The sequence below is a fragment of the Chenopodium album genome, chromosome 19 (genome assembly GCF_948465745.1).
Source record: "Chenopodium album chromosome 19, dcCheAlbu1.1, whole genome shotgun sequence".
Taxonomy (NCBI): Eukaryota; Viridiplantae; Streptophyta; class Magnoliopsida; order Caryophyllales; family Amaranthaceae; genus Chenopodium; species Chenopodium album.
Window position 1 is genome coordinate 37,794,973 of NC_137852.1, and position 19,119 is coordinate 37,814,091.

General features: G+C 33.1%; 1 protein-coding gene and 1 pseudogene across 3 annotated transcripts; one reads left to right on the plus strand and one right to left on the minus strand.

The window, feature by feature from the left end:
• Positions 1-890: 890 nt before the first annotated feature.
• LOC145595401 (binding partner of ACD11 1-like) lies at positions 891-9,295 on the plus strand. Of its 3 annotated transcripts, none has more exons than XM_081651811.1 (6): positions 891-1,045; positions 2,173-2,318; positions 3,571-3,737; positions 5,385-5,460; positions 8,003-8,116; positions 8,637-9,295. In XM_081651811.1, the coding sequence occupies exons 3-6, from the start codon at positions 3,622-3,624 to the stop codon at positions 9,054-9,056; spliced, it is 726 nt and encodes a 241-aa protein (XP_081507937.1). In that variant the 5' UTR covers positions 891-1,045; positions 2,173-2,318; positions 3,571-3,621; the 3' UTR covers positions 9,057-9,295. The 3 variants fall into 3 exon arrangements, with proteins under 3 accessions (XP_081507937.1, XP_081507935.1, XP_081507936.1); XM_081651809.1 differs by having other exon boundaries at positions 893-1,045; positions 8,628-9,295; XM_081651810.1 differs by lacking the exon at positions 2,173-2,318 and having other exon boundaries at positions 909-1,045; positions 8,628-9,295.
• Positions 9,296-15,186: 5,891 nt separating this feature from the next.
• LOC145595403 (uncharacterized protein At3g28850 pseudogene) lies at positions 15,187-17,898 on the minus strand (annotated as a pseudogene).
• Positions 17,899-19,119: the final 1,221 nt, after the last annotated feature.

A 19,119-nucleotide genomic window follows, 5' to 3' on the forward strand; every position in this document is an offset into this window, starting at 1 on the left:
GTTTGACTTGCTAATTGTAGATTCTCGTGTTATAGGTGAGTGTATCTTAGGGCCTGTTCCGATTTCTGAAACAACTGAACTGAACTGAACTAATTGGGGCTGAATTAAACTGATCGAGGCTGAACTGGACTGAAATGAATTGTTTATGAGAGAAGGAAATTATGAATTGAACTGAACTAATTGAAGCTGAATTGAACTCAAATTAAGCTGAACAAAACAGGTCCTTAGAGTGATTCTGCATCTTGCATTCGTGTGTACTCTCTTTGTCCCTATTTTTTTTGCCTCATTTGCATTCGTGTGTACTCTCTTTATACAAGTAAAAATTATAAAATGGGATATTAATAAAATATACAATAAGACGAATCTAAAAAGATCACTCATGATCATATTATCGTTTATTGTGACTAACGGTGATTAATAGTCAAAGTTTTTAAAGTGTGACTTAAAAAATGGCAATGGAGCAAAAATTAAAGGACAGATGAATATAAAACTAGGGGGTTGTTTGGTTACACAAATAAAATGGGGGAAGTGGAAAATCATAGGAATTTGAAAATGCATGAGTTGTTTGGTTGACAATAAAAAGTGTATATGAGGGAATTGCAAATTCATGGGAATTGTGACTTCCCACAAAACATGGAAAGTTAATTATCTAACTCCCCCTAAGTAAGTCAAATTTCCCATGATTTGCAACTTCCGTCATGCCAACCAAACAACTTTATACAATTCCCATGATTTTGATGTATGAATTTAATAATTTCCATGAAATACAAGTTCCTATGGGAAGTAAATTCCCATAGCAACTAAACGACACCTAGAATATTGATTGATTTGCAAGAGCATTTTGGAAGTCGGCACTATTGAATCATTGATCATTGATTTCGTAATTTTCCCGTAAAGTCTTTTTCTCTTTTAAAAAAAAAGTATTTTCTTACCCAAAGTGGACCGTAGACGGAATTGACGGTTTGCACAAATTTCGCAACATTTTCAAGAGACTTCTCTTCTTTCTACTGCTCACTTCTCTGTGTAACTACGCATCTATTGGCAGGTACTCTGAATCTTCTTTATCTCTTTCTTTCTTTTTGAATCTTAACATCTTTTACTTTCTGCAATCTTCCTTTCTTGATTGTTGTCTAATTGGGTTCATAGTTCTTCTGCTATTCTTACTAATTTTAGTGTTAATTTTTTTTTTTTTTTTTTTTTTTTTGCTTTATTTGTAATTACCCCATTTTCTTGTTTTTATTATTTGTTGATTTCAATTTTGATCTATTTAATTGGTGATTGTAGTTGCTGATTGATCATACCCCCCCTCATTTGTTTTTTGAGGGAGAATTTTTGGCTGTGCTTGTGTATTTGATTGATAGATTGGGTCAAAATTTGTTAGACTAATTAATTTGATGCTATTTTCTAATGTTCATTCCACCATAGTACCCGTATTGAACCTTCGACACTTGATATGGGTATAGATACTCGGACCCTTAATTTGGGTGAAATCATGGAAAAATAGCTGAATCAGACATTAAAATCATGAAATATCTTTTACAAAATAGCTGAATCAGATATTTGGACAAGTACACATGTCCAACAAGAGTACCCTAATCAGTATGAGTAACACAGGGACATACTAACATGAACAACAATAGTTGAAGTAATAAATCTGGAAAGGAAAAAAAAATGTGAAGGAAGGTGTAGCAAATGATGGACAAATGGAAGGAGAAGAGCTATGATTTGGGTACGGTTATGTGGATATTGTGTGGCTTTTTGGAGGTTGGAGTAGGGGTGGGGTTGTTATTATACTGGCTTGAATTGCGTTTTGCTGACCAGTTTTGTTAATACATTCACTCATCAATTTACTGTATAGAAATGTAGCTGATGTGTTATAAGCCTTTTGTAGTATTGTGAGGTTTTGATTGAAGAAGATATTTTATATGCTAAACTAAACGCAATGTTGAGGAGGTCTAAAGAACTAAGAACCTTTGAATAGGGTTTAGGGTTTTATGAAAAGAAAGGTTAATTTAAGGTTGCTAAATTTGGACATTGAATCTAGGATTTGTGTTTTGAAGATAGGGCTTTGTTTTGCAATTAGAAATGAATGGTTCCGTAGCAAGGTTACTTTAGTTCTTTGAGCAGGATTGGATATTTACATAATTTAATGTTTAGTATACTCTGTTGTAGATTGGAAGCGTGGAAACAAACTTTGGAATCTCAAGGCTTTAGGATGTGAAGTAAGATGAAATAATACATGGAGTGTTAGTGGGGTTAGAAGGTAGGAGGCATTGACGATCACCTTGGAGGGACCGATGGATGGAATATTGTCCAAGGTTTTGAATTTTTTTCAAATTTTCAATTTATTTATTTTTATGTAGGATGTATTATCAACTCTGTTTGTGAGTCCACTTTATGGTATTATCAAGGATGTATTATCCAAAAGGAGATATTGCTTATATAATCAAAACAGGTTGGTTGATCGAAGTAGAAGAGTGTTATGGGTTTTCTATGTGGCATGCCCCATAGGTTGAACGGAGAATTATATGTATTATCCAAAAGGAGATATTGCTTATATAATGTCATGTTCATAAGATGAATGTGTCGGAGATGGATATGTTGTGTTGGATCTGTGGCCATACAAGAAATTATGGTTGATAAATGACATAATTAGGGGGGATGAGGGGTTACATTGATTGAGAATAAGATGAGGGAGAGTCACTTAAGGTGGTTTTGCCATGTAAGACGAAAACATAGTGATGCACCAGTTAGGAGGATTCAAGAGTGCTTAGTGATGAGATTGCGATGGGAATGAGAAGACCTAAGAAAATTTAGATGGGAGTCATTGAGATTGATGAATCTATTGGGGGGTTGGGAAAATATGCTTAAGAGCTTTAAATGTAACAATGAGATCTTCTAAAATATTTTTCCTTGACTTTTCAAGTTTTTGTGCATTGAAAATGCTATCCTATGAGAAACTAATTTTCTGAATCCAGGAAGCTAATGATAAAATTTCCAATAGTTTGGTAAAAATTGGTTGCAGTGCTTTTATGCTAATTCTCACTATTATGGCATTTCAGTTAATCAATGTAAGCTTAGAAATAGAGGTCTTATTGAGTAATTAGGGGATTGTTGAAATTTTGCTTAAGAGCTTTTAAATTAGCATTGAGGTTTTCTGAAATACTCTTTACTTTTGCCTTTTCAAGTTTTCGTGCATCAGCTAGGATACTAATCTTGCTAATTCAGGAAGCATTTTTTAAATTTCCAATTGTTTGGTAAAATTTGGTAGCAGTACATTTAATGCAAATTTTATTAAAATTGTGGCATGTTAGCTAATCAATACAAGCTGTCAAATAGAGGGCTTCTTGAGTAATTTTACTGTATTCGTTTTAACTTTACCCTTGTTAGTGGAGCAATCCATCACCCTTTTATTTTTTGTCAATGCAAGTTATTGACTGTCAATTCAGTAACATGTCTCTTAGTACCGTAGTTTTTTAAAAGTGGCTTTGCCATATTATAATATTGATACCCTGTTAAATTTTTAATCACTTATAGAAGGTGCAAATTTCCACTGGATTGGTTTTTCAGGAAGCTCTACTAAGACTAAGGCATCTGATATTACTTTACTGAGAACAACCAATGTATCCTGGTGGGTATACTATTGAGGTAACTACCCTGTCTCCCAGAGCAACAGAAAAAGATGTTCGTGACTTCTTCTCACATTGTGGTGTTATTGAACATCTTGAAATCATCAGGTATCTTTCATGTCCCCTGCTCTTCTAGTCTGGTTATATATTCTACCAGAAACAGCATGCTAATTTGCTGAATTCCCATGATATTGTTTGCCTATTTCCTATCATAGGTTATACTTCTTAGTGCTCTTTCGGGGGGGGGGGGGGGGGGGGGGGGTTGGAAGAAATCTTAGTGAAAACTGTCATTTATATGATTTCTGCAATTTTTTGTTTCATGTTCTGGTTGTCTTTTGAACTATTAGGTTTACCCTGCAAACGTATAAAAAAACAAAAATTTGAATAATAATAATAAAATATGGTAAATAAACTAATGAAGCTCTTGGTGAAGTGGCTCAAGACATCTATGGCAATTACATATCAAATAAAATCCTGTACCTGACTTGGACTGATAAAAAAAAAAAGTTTCTATCTTTCATCCTTCAGCTCTCTGGGCCCAAATAATCAAGCTGAACCAGGTTCTGATCCCCACATAGATACCTGGTCTAGGTCTTAAAACAGACCGGATGGCTCTCCTAAAATCAGCAACTGATGTAGGGTGACTACACACAAGTTACGCAATACTTCTGCTGTTTCTGCTCCATTGTTCCTATACTGCAGGAAGAAGAGGAACATGTTTTCTTGTTTATTCTTCAAAATTTTACCCCTGTGACCTTGTCAGCTTCATAAGTTGATTTCTCTCATACTTTAACCCACAATATCTTCCAGGAATGCTTTGTCAAGTGTCATAGACAAGGATTGATGAGACACCTGATTGTATAAAATGTATTTGGTCCTTCCTGCTCTGTTTTCAGTGGAATGACACATTGAAAAGTTGAAACCAATATCCTCCTCTACGCTTCTTTGTTGTCAATTGTCAGAGCAGCAAAAGAAAGTTGAAGGAATGCGTGGTTGGACATATAATGTTCTGTGAAAAAAATAAGAAAGAATTAATCTGATGGTAGCCATGCATTTATTGGACACCTATATAATAGACAGTGAAGGTTAATATACTTAAGAAACGAAAGGCAGCATCTACAAATACAGTGAAATATAAGAAATGATTACTCAATAGGACTAGTTAATATTATCGTAGATGCAAATTTTGTCTGTGTTTTGAGAATATGCATGAAGAGACTAAATCGTCTTGAAGATGGGTGCGATGGGATGGGAAGCACATAAAGCTATACATAGCATGCTGAAGCGACCACAATTAATTGGAAAGAAGATAGCAGTTAACCTGTTTATGTGAGTTGAGAAAGACTTATCCTCATGTTTCTTGTTTGGAATCCCAGAAACTAAGCTGCAAAGTTGTCATGTTTGACTTCTTATCTTACCGTAAATGCAAATTGCATACCATAAGGGGAGATGATTCCTTTTCTTCAAATTTATTCCCTTCAAATAATTCTTTGAGCTTTTATAGTGAGAAATTACTCTTGACAAAATTTGGGAGGATACAAATACATGCAATGTAACCTTCAGAAAATAGTGTTTAGCTAAGATTTAGTCTTTTTGTGTTTTCTCTCTGCATATTGATTCTGTGGGTTACTTTTTCTATCATGTGTATCCATTTTCCTTTTCTGAAGGGTATTTTCACTCATTACTTAGTTCTACAGCTAGCAATTCTGAGGATTATAAATCATCATTGATATGCCAACTGTTACAATGATCCAGGTCTGGTGAATATGGATGTACTGCTTATGTGACATTCAAAGATTCTTATGCTCTGGAAACTGCTGCCTTGCTCAGTGTATGTACATCTTTCTAAAAACTTCTGAGTTTTTCGTTAATAATGGACTGCTTTTGGATTAATGTACATATTGCATGATTTTTTGGTTGCTTATGTTCTTCATGTAGTATAAAACTATGAGCTTAATATTTGCATTGCAGGAGTGCTTAACAATATATAGGTTGTAATAATGGTCATTTAATATTTGGGTATCTGGCTCTAACTTCTTTGGAAATTCATCGTTAGCTTTCATGCTTGTTTCATTTTTTATTTGTTTAGTATATTGAGGTGAAAAACATGACCTTTGGACTTTTATGCAGTATTAAATGATGCCTTTTATAGTTTTATGATAGTCATTGGGTCTGGAGGAAATTTAACTTCACATCTAACCTATGTTACTCGGACTCTTCATTTTACCTCAAGTACCCGTGTCGGACCCTCGACCCTCGGATATGGGTATGACACATGGACACTTCATTTTAGTTGAAAATCATAGAATCAATACTATATACTAAAAGACACACCAGTAATGACACATGTCATTTCCTGGTGTGTCCCTTATCTTTTTATTTTTTTTATTTTTTTTTTTTTGAAAAAAAAGTTATATAAGGAAAAAATCTTTCTATATATAAGTAATAATTACATATGAAATATACTACAATAGAAGATTTGATTTAGCTTTCCAAAAAAAAAAATATTGACAACTAATAAGTTAAGCAAAAAAATTAAAAATAATATTCTTAACATACAAGTAATTTGTGACATGTGGATGTGGACAATTTTTTTAAGAAATGAAAGACATATTATAAATTATATGCGTTTATTACAAAAAAAAAAAAAATTATATATTAAGTTCTTGATTTTTTTAACCATGTAATAGAAGCTACGGGCTTAAATAGTAAAATGTGAATATTAAATCAACAAATAATATTTTTATAATTTTTTGATTTTGTCATGTTTTTAAAATCAATTAATGAAAAGTCAATACTATATGCTAAAAGGCACACCAGTAATGACACGTGTCATTTCCTAGTGTGTCCCTTATCTTTTTATTTTTTTTTTTTTTTTTTGAAAAAAAAGTTATATAAGGAAAAAATCTTTCTATATATAAGTAATAATTACATATGAAATATACTACAGTAGAAGATTTGATTTAGCTTTCCAATAAAAAAAAAATATTGACAACTAATAAGTTAAGCAAAAAAAATTAAAAATAATATTCTTAACATACAAGTAATTTGTGACATGTGGATGTGGACAATTTTTTTAAGAAATGAAAGACATATTATAAATTATATTCGTTTATTACAAAAAAAAAATTATATATTAATTTCTTGATTTTTTAACCATGTAATAGAAGCTACGGGCTTAAATAGTAAAATGTGAATATTAAATCAACAAATAATATTTTTATCATTTTTTGATTTTGTCATGTTTTTAAAATCAATTAATGAAAGTACCGTGCATGGCACGGGAACTAACCTAGTTTTTTCACAAAATAGCCGAGTCGGACACTTGGACACGTACCCGTGTCGGACATGGGTACCCGAGTCCGAGTAACATAGCATCTAACATGATTTTGAGCTATCCCACTGGTTTGTTTCTCAAGATCTTTGGTCTATCCTCATTCCTCAGACTTTAATCTTTTAGAAATCCCTAATAAATTGGATTGAAATTCTTTAATATCTACTTGTATAAGCTATTCTTGCCTTTGTGGTTCTAGATTTCTAAGAAAAAAAGAATTATAATGGATTCACCTATCCATTCACACTTCATCAAAGGTTATAAGATTGAGCACTGAGAGTAAAGAAAATCTGAATTACTCGAAGTGATACTGCTTTCATTTCAAAACCCCCACCCCCCACCTCCCTCAACTTTACAACCTCGACATGAGGCTGCGTAGTAACCCTCAATTATTGAATTTAAAAGTGAACGCCTTAACAGGCAGGAGACTTTATGTTTGAGTTATGTGATAGTCTTCATATCACATCCCTTGGCTTGGCTTTTGTGATCAAGATCTGTGACAGTGTTGAGGGACAAATTCTATTGAAATTAATTTATGGAACCAACCTTATTGCAAACGTGTAAAGCACCTAAGTAACATAATTACTTGGCTGCCATATTCCAGTAGCATTTTCAACTGATCAAAATTCTGCAAGTCATACATATTACACTATTTTCCTTTTCTTATAGTTTTGGGGGGACATTAAATTGATTGGAATTGCTATTATGTACTGCATTTGTTTCATAATGTTCTCCTTGCTTAGTGTAGAGTGTCAAAGTGGCCAAGTGGGTCTTTTCTTTTCTTTTTTTTTTATTATTTTTTTTATTTATTTTTATTATTATATATTTTTTTAAACTGAATAAGTTTTAAAGCAAGAGTGATGACTTTAGGAAACAAAGGGAGTATATGTTGATATATTTATGTGTATGCTTAATGCTGTCTCCTTGTATGTTTTCGGATGAGTTTATTCTGTACCATAAATGTTTTTTTTGAGCTCTTAATTAACTTTGTTTTTTCATTCTGCCTCCTAGCTTATTCTCTATGCCTTTTTTTGTCTAGGGAGCCACAATTGTTGATCAACGTGTGTGCATCACTCGTTGGGGATCTTATGTAGATGAATATGATCCTTTTAGTGACGCTTCATGGAGAAGGGCAGATACTTCCACTGACTCGGTATGTGCTGTTGATTGTAGTTATTTTGGTGTTATCTTATACATCTTTTTGTTTGGTTGTTGGCTTGTTGCCTCTTGAAGAGTACAACAACATTTAGTCTGCATTTGATTTGGCTGTATATTATGATGTCCTTTTGTGTGTTTGGTCGATTAATTTAGAGAAAACACTGCATATATATTTCAATGATTTCTTGGTATTCACGTCTTTTTGTTTCTTTTGGGTTTATAAATTCTTCTTTGTTCTGTATTTAACCTCCCTTGTTCCTTTTTTGAGATGTTTTGAAATAATCCTCCCTCTATTTTCACTCAGTTTTTAGTATTATTCTTAATATGCATACGTTAGAATTGGGATTTATAAATACACAGGAAAGGGATTTATCAATTTTCCACATCAAGGTCACAAATTCTATTTCATCTGTTAAATTATGATAATAATGATTATTCCCATAATTTATATATGTATTAATGTTGCGTATTTGCATGTGTATGACATTCTTTTTCAATCTGGTCAGGTATCTCAGAGCAACGCATTTGTTTCTACCCCAGGAGAAGCTGTAACAGTGGCACAAGAAGTTGTCACGACGATGATAGCCAAGGGTTATGATTTAGGAAAGGATGCATTGAGTAGGGCAAAAGCTTTTGATGACTCTCATCATGTTTCAGCTACCGCAGCTGCAAAAGTAGCCGAGCTGAGCAATAAAATTGGGCTTACACCAAAACTTTATGCAGGTATGGAAGTTGTCAAGTCTGTGGATCAGAGGTACAATGTTTCCGAGACAACAAAATCTGCTGCTTTGTATACTGGAAGAACAGCAGCTTCAGCTGCCACTGCTGTTGTTAACAGTAGCTATTTCTCTAAAGGAGCTCTTTGGGTTTCTGATGCTCTCAGCCGAGCAGCCAAAGCAGCAGCTGATTTGGGCTCTCACGCTGGTAGTAAATAAACATGTCCTGTATGTAAAAATGTATAGGTGTATAGCATTCCCATATTGGATTTGAGGGAGTGCTAATTAGTCATCGAGATTTGTGAATTGTGCAAATGATACCTCCATATATCCTCAATCACCCCCACCCTTTGTACTCATCAACGAAAACCCTCCTATTAAGTGAAGGAAGCTATATGAGATGGCACCATGATACAATATTTTTTACGAATCTATTGTATTTGATTAGTGTTGGCTAAGCTGCATGAGCATATTGAAATACGAGTATAATTGTTAATCCGTAGTAAATATTGTCATCAACATTGGACAATTAGCGATACTTCAGAATGTATATAATCATGTAATGTGTTACTGAATTATATGGTAGATTACTCAGGCATTTCTGCATAGTCATCATCACAATCAAAAACAGGCAAATGGTCATTTATTTGCTACCCATGCGAGCATGCCCAGATGCCCCTTAACTCTATCACTTTATGCACACTCATGGCTATGGCGCTGGTGTTGCCGACAAGCTAAGTTGCTTTCTATAACAGTTGAATCTTATTAGCGTTACCAGAGTCTTATTATCTAACTCAAGCTCAAGCTGTCCATCGACCACGAGTTGTTAGTAATAGATTTATTATTTTGCTTGAGCGAAAGAAAATAATTTTAAGTTGCTAGGCATTGAATTATAACTTGCGTTATTTGATGTGTTTTAAAGACGTTCATTCTACCTCTATGGTATATTTGTATCCTTCTAGGTGATTCAAGTAGTCTTCTAAATTCTAATAGCCTATAAAAGCCCTTCAAAAAAAAAAAAAAAAACCCTTTAAAAACCATTCGAATTCTCAGTGAAACGATATTAGATTTGATGTTTGTTCTCACAACTTATCAAATAAATTAATCTTCTTCATTTATTTATTTATTAATTAATTTTTTGTTCTTACAAATAGGCTACTTAAACCCTATTATTACACCATTTCAAATCTTCATCACGGGTGGGCTAATATACGGATTCTATATCCCAAAAATAAAAAAGGAAGAGTAGTACGTGCATAAATTAAGATATAGCCGACAATTATAAGGTCTGACTCTCACATGGCTAACTAATTTCCTAATCATATTCCCCCTTTACCTACTCACTATATTATTCTCGTCAAAAAAAAAAAAAAAAAAAATACTCACTATATTATTAATATGCCGGCTATATAATATTATAATTCTGCCTATTAACAGGCAAATTATTGCCCATAAACTTAAGGTTATATAGATCAATTGAAATGAGACGTGTGTTCTTTTATACTTTTTTTTTTTTTGAAGAAATGTTCTTTTATACTTAACAAGTAAGGTTAGACGGGCAATTTTGTTACAAACTTTTGATTAGTTTTTGAGTAACTTTTAGACATTTTACATGATCAAAACTCTAATTAAAATGTTTTTTATTTTATTTTTTTCTACTTTGTATATTTTTTTGTAAAGAAAATTTTAAATTAGCTTATGACTTTTAAGAAACATCGAGCTAAGAGTGAGAAAACTATAAAATAAAATTAAAAAAAAAACAAAATAAAATAAAAAAAAAATCCATTCAAAAAAATCAAATTTTTTTTGAAACATAGGGAGCTAAATAACAATGAGATCCCGTCAAAAAAAAAAAAAAAAAAAAAAAAATAACAATAAGATCTATAGAACTAGTATAAGGTTATGTTGATGAAGATTACGGCTTGACTTTTTACCAAATGAAAAGATCCACCATAACACTTATGATGTCACTTCAAAGTCTAATGTCCCCTGTGATATGTTTGCCTGCCTTCTTTGACAAAATCACAAACATATTTCCTTGACGAGTGGCAGCCTATGCCTTTGGTCGCAATTTGTATAGTGTCTTATTTTGCTTTATCATATCATAATAGTGACAACGTGCATTCCCCAATTTATTACTACGTACTACTCCACTGAATACTTTAGTATTTTTTAAACGTGTACATAGTACTCATACCATACTATTTATGATGATGTTAGGTCAGTACATGCCCCGGTCATTGATCGGGGCAGGTCCGTGTTGGTTATAAACAGGGTGAACTATAAATGGATTGCTAATACTTATTAACAGTTTGAGTCACGATCAAGGTTGTGTGAGGCTGGAGTCGGACTAATATGGGTCATTAAAAATTATAGATTGGGAATAATTAAGGACTAATATTACATAAGTAATTACTTATTTTCTTTCCCTTTAACTACGTTTTTCCTTCATTTTTTTTTAAAAATTTTTTTTTAAATTTTTTATTGTTCCATCCTTATCTATTAAAGAATTATCTAGCTCTTATACCATCGTGTCTATACAATTTTATTGTTTTATCATATTGCTAGACATCAAAAGTTTCTCTATCAGTATCCCCCTTTTATCCACATTCTCTAAACAAAAACATAACATTTCTGTTATCAATCACATCTTGTCACTATCCCTACCTCATAATTTCACATACCAAACACCCCCATATAGTTTAAACTTAGCTAATTCCACATAAAATTCATGAAATACAAACACCCCCCCCCCCCCTCCAAAAAAAAAAAAAACCCAACAAAAACCAACAAAAAACAAAAAAATGTACTCCCTCCGTCCCTAAATTACATTCCTACTTCTCTTCATTTTGTGTGAAATAAATGCTAGAAATAGGAATGTAATTAAGGGACAGAGGGAGTATTCTAACTTAACAAGTATTTGCTGGGGAGTGCAAAAAATACAATAAAGGAAAGGTTAATAGAATTAAATAAATACACATACATGTCAAAACAAAAAGTGGTATAAATAAATACATATAGGCAGAACAATTATATCGATCAGACCCACGATCAATTATGGATCAAACCTAATTGCTAATTGTTTGATCGAATAATAGTTTATATAGCATCTGTCCTAATCAAGATTCGAGACGAGCTCGAGTCCTCCCTTATCAATAACAAACTTGCCCTCATAGAAGAAGAGCTACGAGCCTACCAATCAACTTTTCTCTTTATTAAATGTCAAACTAAGGAAGGTAACATTTCACACAATATGAAACTAAGGAAGGCAACAATTCACACAATGACTACGTCTAAGGTCTAACATAAAAGTAGTACGGGGCCCAACTATGAAGATTCTAGAAAGTAAAACACGCACACACAAATTCTTACTCAACTAAAAAATTCTTGGTGTAAAGATAACGTCATTAAGAAAGGGACAATTAAATAGCAACAATTAGCACTGTCAAAACGGTTTGACAGTTCGGTTTCGGTTCGGTTTGAAATCGGTTCGGTCTTCAATCGGGTCGGTTTGGAATCAGGTTTAATTGTCTCACGGGTCAGTTTTGGTTCGGTTTAAATAGTTATCGGTTCGATTCGGTTTCGGTTTATTCTTAAGCGGTTTTAATTCGGTTCGGGTTGTAAACAGTCCGGGTAGTAAACGGTTCGGTGCAGACGGGTTGCGGTTTGTTAACGGTGCGGTGTAAACGGTTTTTATCCCGGTTCAAACAGTTTCGGGTTGGAAACGGTTTCGGGTTAGAAATAGTTCGGTTCTTTTTTGGTTCAGTTTATAACTGGTTCGGTTCTTTTTCGGTTCAGTTTTTAACTGGTTCGGTTCTTTTTCGGTTCAGTTTCACTTTAACGTTATTCATATCAGTTCCATTTCAAGTTTACTAAATTACGGTTCGGGTCGGTTTTCGGTTTCAAAAAATAAATTGTTTATCGAGTTGTTTGGATTCGTGCAGTTAAATGGTTTTGGTTTGAAATTTGATAGTACTTGCTAACCTTTTGTGTTCACAAGTTTTATATAAAGTCGCGAATCATTTCATATTTACTATTTAGGCATCATATTCTAAACAAATTCTCATTGATTTTATAAATACATATTATGTTCTGTTTCAAGTTTAGTCATACTGATCTTACTAGTTTATTACGAAGTAGATTATAAGAGTTAGTGTATTAATGTATTATTGTGTTTACAATTAGGTTATTATATGCTTCTTATTTAATAATTTATATCCATGACTAGAGGCAGTAGTGTTGCTAATAGTCTGAGGCAGGGCCTGAGCCTGCTTGTTTTGCTCTTGTTTGTGAACACTGATTATCCTTAATGAATGATTTGCCTTGCTATTTTAAAAAAAATATTCTAAGATTTCTAATATTTAATCCATTTAATTATATTCCCGTCAAAAAAAAAAATCCATTTAATTATATAAAAAAGTTTGTAAACGGTTCGATTTAAAAGCGGTTTGGTTCATAAACGGTTCGGTTTATAACCAGTTCGGTTTACAAACAGTTTGGTTTTTAAATGGTTCGGTGCAAATGGGTAGCAGTTTGCTAACGTCAGTGTAAGCGGTTTTTTTGCCAGTTTAAACGGTTTCGGGTTGGAACCGGTTTCGGGTTAGATACGGTTTGGTTCTTTTTCGGTTCGGTTTTCTTTCAGTTCGGTTTATATTCGGTTCGGTTTGTTAACGGGTTCGGTTCTTATACGGTTTAACATTATTCGGGTCGATTCGGTTTTGGGTTTACTAAAATACGATTCGGGTCGGTTTTCGGTTTTAAAAAAATCGGTTTTTAATCGGTTCGGTTCTCATTTGGGTCGGTCGGTTTCGGGCAGTTAAACGGTTTCGGTTTGAAATTTGACAGCACTAGCAACAATTGAGAAACGGTCGTCTTAATGGTGCAGCATCTTCCTTAGGAAATGGTCTTCTAAGTTGTTGCTTATTTTTAATACACTTTAGACAAATAAGGCTGACCATATCTTTTTAGTTTTTAATTAATAATATAAATATTACTACATTGAATACAAACATAATCTATTTTATCTCGTGTTTGTCTCCAGCCATATGATATACGAGTATTCTAATTTAATTTGAGCCAAGTTTGACGATTATCGGGCTGGCATAATTTAGTTAGGATTTCTGAAAAGCTTAGACAATAATCTACTTCTACTACAGTGCTTTGATTAAAAATTGCATTTATATTTTACGGTATTAAAATTAGTTCTCACATTCAAAGATTTCAAACTAATCATAATTCTGTGAATGCATTCGTCCATTTTTGTTTGTCTCATCGATCAATCGATGTATGTATAATATATTCTAATATTCATCCTTAGATATTGATTTGGTAAAGTTGATCAATATGAAAGTTAAGTAGTGAGTCTATATAATCATTTTAATCATGATATTGGACAAATTCAAAGAGACAAGCTAAATAGAAAAATACAGTAAAAGTAAAGAACAAATTAAGTTTATACTCTATATCTTTTACATCAGCAATTTATTTTAATTGGGAGGGTTACTACAATTTTTTATTGGTTGTTGATTAGAACATCAAAGACTTATTTTGCAAGAAGGGTAGAAAGTGTTTTTTGTTGGGGATGTTGAGTGGAGGAAATAGAAGCTTTCACTTGAGGGTTATTACTTATTACGCAAGTAAGACTGTGTTATTTTGAATTTGCTTTCAGTTTAGTTTAACTCAGCTCACTCTACACTCTACAGGTGCTAATTTTTTTATGTTGTGGAAATTGTACAGAAATTTGTTTTTACGAATTTTATATCAACTTAAGCAACCAAAAAAAAAGAAAAAAAAAAAGAATAAAACGTGATCATTGAATTACTAAACGAGAATAAAAAGTGAATTTTTCACCCAAAATAAAGTGGTTTTTTCTAATGATCACCCCCATCATCCCCACCTCTTTTTGTGTTTAATTTTTGGCTTTGAGCCAGGTGCTGTTCAATGTACATCCCAGAGCAAATCATTGATTTTAGAGCCAAATCAATCATTTTAACACTCAATAAATCCTCTGAAAACGCTTGACAAACTTTTAAATAAATCGGATGTACAATAAATATTGAACATCCGTTATAAAGTTACCTCTAAAATGAACAAAAGTTACCCTAATATGAATAAAAGTTACCCTGACATAAATAAAAGTTACGAAGTATTTATGCTTTACTGATAAAAGTTACCCAAAAAATTGTAAAAGTGACCCTAAACTTGATAAAAAGTGACCCTCGATGTACAGTAAATTATTGTACACCGGATGTATACAAAAGTTATTCAAAATCCAGTCACATTTTCAGCTGTACTGTATTTTATCTAAAATAACAAGGAAATTATCAAAAACCAATGCAACAATTTCAGAAGGAAAAAAAAAAACCTTTTCTTTCACGGTTAATTACTGTAATTTTATCAGGTTGTATACAATTATACAAATACAACCTTCAATTATAATCTAATTGTACAAATTAAGCACAAACTTTTTGACTAGCTAGGGATAACCAATACGGCAATACCCTGCTAAAAGCACTAGTCCACATTTTAATCTTAATTCATGTTTAATTTTGTATTAAACATTTTCTTTAGACATTATACTATATCAAACTCCCTACTGTACAACAATGATCTCACAAAAGTGAACAAAATTTTTAGCAATAAACATAAGTGGTAAATCCATCTTTACCATATGTGTATATCGAGTCCAGTCAAGTCGAGTCGAGCTTAATAGCAACAAATAGGGCATCGAATGAGCCCGTTCTCATTGCAATCAGGACACCTTTGAAATCCATACTCGTCCTCTTCGTACTCATCATCATCATCTTCGTCTTCTTCGTGTTCATAGTAGATTTTACAACTACCCGAGCACGTTTCACATGGCACGAACCTTATATCGCCACAAGCCTCACACACGTCCACTAGGTTACCACCATCATCTTCTAGCCTTTCACAATGTGCTACAATTTTCTCAAGCTTACCATCTTCGTGCATTTTTCGAATTTCATCAATTCCACCAATGTACCTTTCTCCAATAAACACCTTAGGCAAACCACCCTTAAACCCTTCGCCTAATAGCTCCTTCAACTCCTCCTTGAACCCTGAATGCATCGATACATCCCTCTCATCCACCCGAACTCCTAATCCTTTTAGAATAAGGCGAACATAGCAACAATTTTCGTATGTTCCCCTCACCCCTCGTAAACTAGTGAAGTACAAAATCACCCGTTCTTTAATAGTATTGACCCCATTACCTTGAACATAGCCATAATCCGGTGAACTCAACATATCATCCTTTTCCTCGGCACTATCATCCTTTTCATCAGCTATAATCCTGTCCACAAAGCCATTAACATGAGCATAACCATCATCATCTCCACTCGAATTGTCGGCGACTTGCAACAATCCCACATCATCCTTGATCAAATTCTGCTGCTCGCGAACACCATCACGAGCCTTAAGGTGAAAAGGGTTCGTAGGAGACAACTCCTCGAGCGCCTTCCTAAACATAGAAATAACTTCAGGATCAAATTCAGACACCAAAGCCTTCGAAATCGAATTCACATTATTATCATCCTTCTCCTGAGCATCAAACCAAGCCTTTGCATTCTTCGGTGAATCCATCCTGCTCTTCTGTAACCCTCTAGGAGAATCAACAAGAGGCGGTATTGAATCGACTGAAACATGGAAAGAAAAGCTCCGAACATGCTTCTCACCAACAACCCTTAAAGGACTAGTGTTATTATCTTCAAGACCTTCCATTAATTCACGAACATTGATCGTTTCGGGCTCGCCCGGAGGTGTCCTTATTGGGGTTTTCGGTACAACTCTTGTGATTTTCTCATCAATCATTTTAGACCAAGCTTTTGCCTCAATCATACCCATTGTAAAATCTTTATTTTTCTCAATATTCTCTTCATGATTCTTCCTAAAATCAAAATCAACCTCATCCCTCTCAAAATGATCATCCCATTTTTCGGCCCCGGCCGAAAAACTAAGATCAAGCGGCTTCTCAAGCCTTATAGAGCCTAAAGTGGATGATGTGAGTGCTACCATATGGTAGCTATCCCCTTGCTTTTCTGGTGGGTGATGTACATTCATAGAAAAACTTCTTCTACTCATTGGTGAATACTTTGTCTTGCAATGCCGACATTTTGTTTGCTTTGAACTCGCACAACCCATCTACGATAACTTGTATAAGACGGTCTTATGTAAAATCGAATCTATAACAAACCCGAAAAGATTAAAAGGGTATGATGGAATCGAAGATTGAAAAGCCTATAAACTCTGCATCAATTAAGAAGGCGAAAACAGAGGAAGAAAACAGAGGATTTTTGAAGGAGAGATAAATTTTATTATTGAGATTGACGAACAGATAAGAAGAACATTCCCTAGATTTAGGGATTGCTTAAAACCCCAGCTTCAAAATCTTAGAATTAATAACAATTAAGCAAATGGGTATTATTTTCAGAAATTATAATTATCACTATACCCTCTCAAAAGTAGTGTACAGAATTGATAAATTTATTGGCAAATATCATCAAAAATTGTATCATAACAATTGAAAAAAATTATGCTGTAAAATCATGAATAAAAGAAGAGAAAAACAAAGAAGAAGAAAGAGAGGGTAATGAAGTTAGATTCAGATCCATTAATTAAAGAGGTAAGGTGAGAAAATTAAATGCAATTAGTTTCCAAAATTAAAAAACGTACACGTTTTTAAATTGATTTGGACATTGAAATAAGAACTTAAATGAAGAAAGTTTGAGAATGAAATAATGAAGATTATTCTAAAAAATGAAATATATGGTGGGTAGTTTGTTTTGTGTAAAGAGAATAAAAAAGAAAAGATTACACAAAATTAAAATTTTCCGAAATTGATCCGAAATCGTGTATGTGTGTATGGTATGGTAGCAAACTAGCAACCCTTTCTTAGAAATTGGCTAGAAAATAGAAGGAAAGGGGATATAAAGAGAAAGAAAAGAAGGTGTAAATTGGGTGGTTAAGAGGTATGGAAGAAGGGAAAATCTTCGTTGGAAAAGTTCAAGAGGATATATATTATGGTTTTTGCTGTCAACGGGAAATTTTGGAATTTAAAATTCAAGTATAAAATAAAAAATAAATATAAATAAATTGAAGTACAAAGTTACAAAAATAATAGTTTGACGATGGTTGTTAAGACGGCAAGTGCGGCAATTATTGCTTGAAAGGCTCCCTCCACTAATTGCTTTCGATTTTTTTTTTATTTCTTCTAAGACATCCATTAGTGATTAGATTGTAAATTATCTTAATCCTATCCAATTAATTTTTTAAACTTAGAGTACAATTGGGGAATTGATGGACAAAATTCTTGATTAGCAAATTTTGTCAAAATAAAATGGTATTTTCATAATTGCATTGAAATATATACCATCTACATAATTCGATACAAAGTGTATTTTTGGTGCAATACATAATTAAAAATAAAGAGCATTTTCTGTATGGCTGGCCACACCATATGATAGGCTAACACACACGAAAATACTAACCGAGTAAACCTTAATCGGTCGTGTAACCCCTGACTGAGTAATTTATGACCGACTGAGTAACCCCTGATCAAGTAACCCTTGACTGAGTAATTTATGACTGATCAATTAACCCCTGACTGACTCACTTGAATTTCTAAACCTCAAATCTCAATTCATAATCTATTAATCTCTCTACGTTCTTCCTCACAAAATTAAATATGGTTAGTTCACTGCACTCCACTTTATCTGTCAAATCCACCTAGCAAATAGTAGCTAGCGGCCTAGAAGTGCTAGTCATTGTACTCCCTCTGTTTTTTTTATATGCATTGGTTTGACTGACACAATTGCCGAGACGCTAGTTTGATCACTAATATCTTTAATTGTGTATTAGTAAAAATTGTAACAAATTTATATTATGAAACTAGACATTATGACAAATCTAATAATATATAATATAATAATACTTATTTATTTTTTAGAGGTGAAAAAATTAAGTCAACCATAGTATGTGAATAGTGTAATTGTCAAAGTGATGCATATAAAAAAAAAACGGAGGGAGTATTATTCACTCCATTCAATTGATCGACTAGTGATACTACCAACTTTTTATGTTGTAATCTCTCAAAAAAAAAAAAAACTTTTTATGTTGTAAAGTTTTTAGATGCAAATTTCATTCTAAACTATAGATTCACTCTTGTTTTTAGCATTAAGTGGTACAATAGAAATTACACGCAAATAAACTCATCACTAGCCATATTTAATTGCTTGTTACCTAACATGTCCTCCTATTGGAGTTC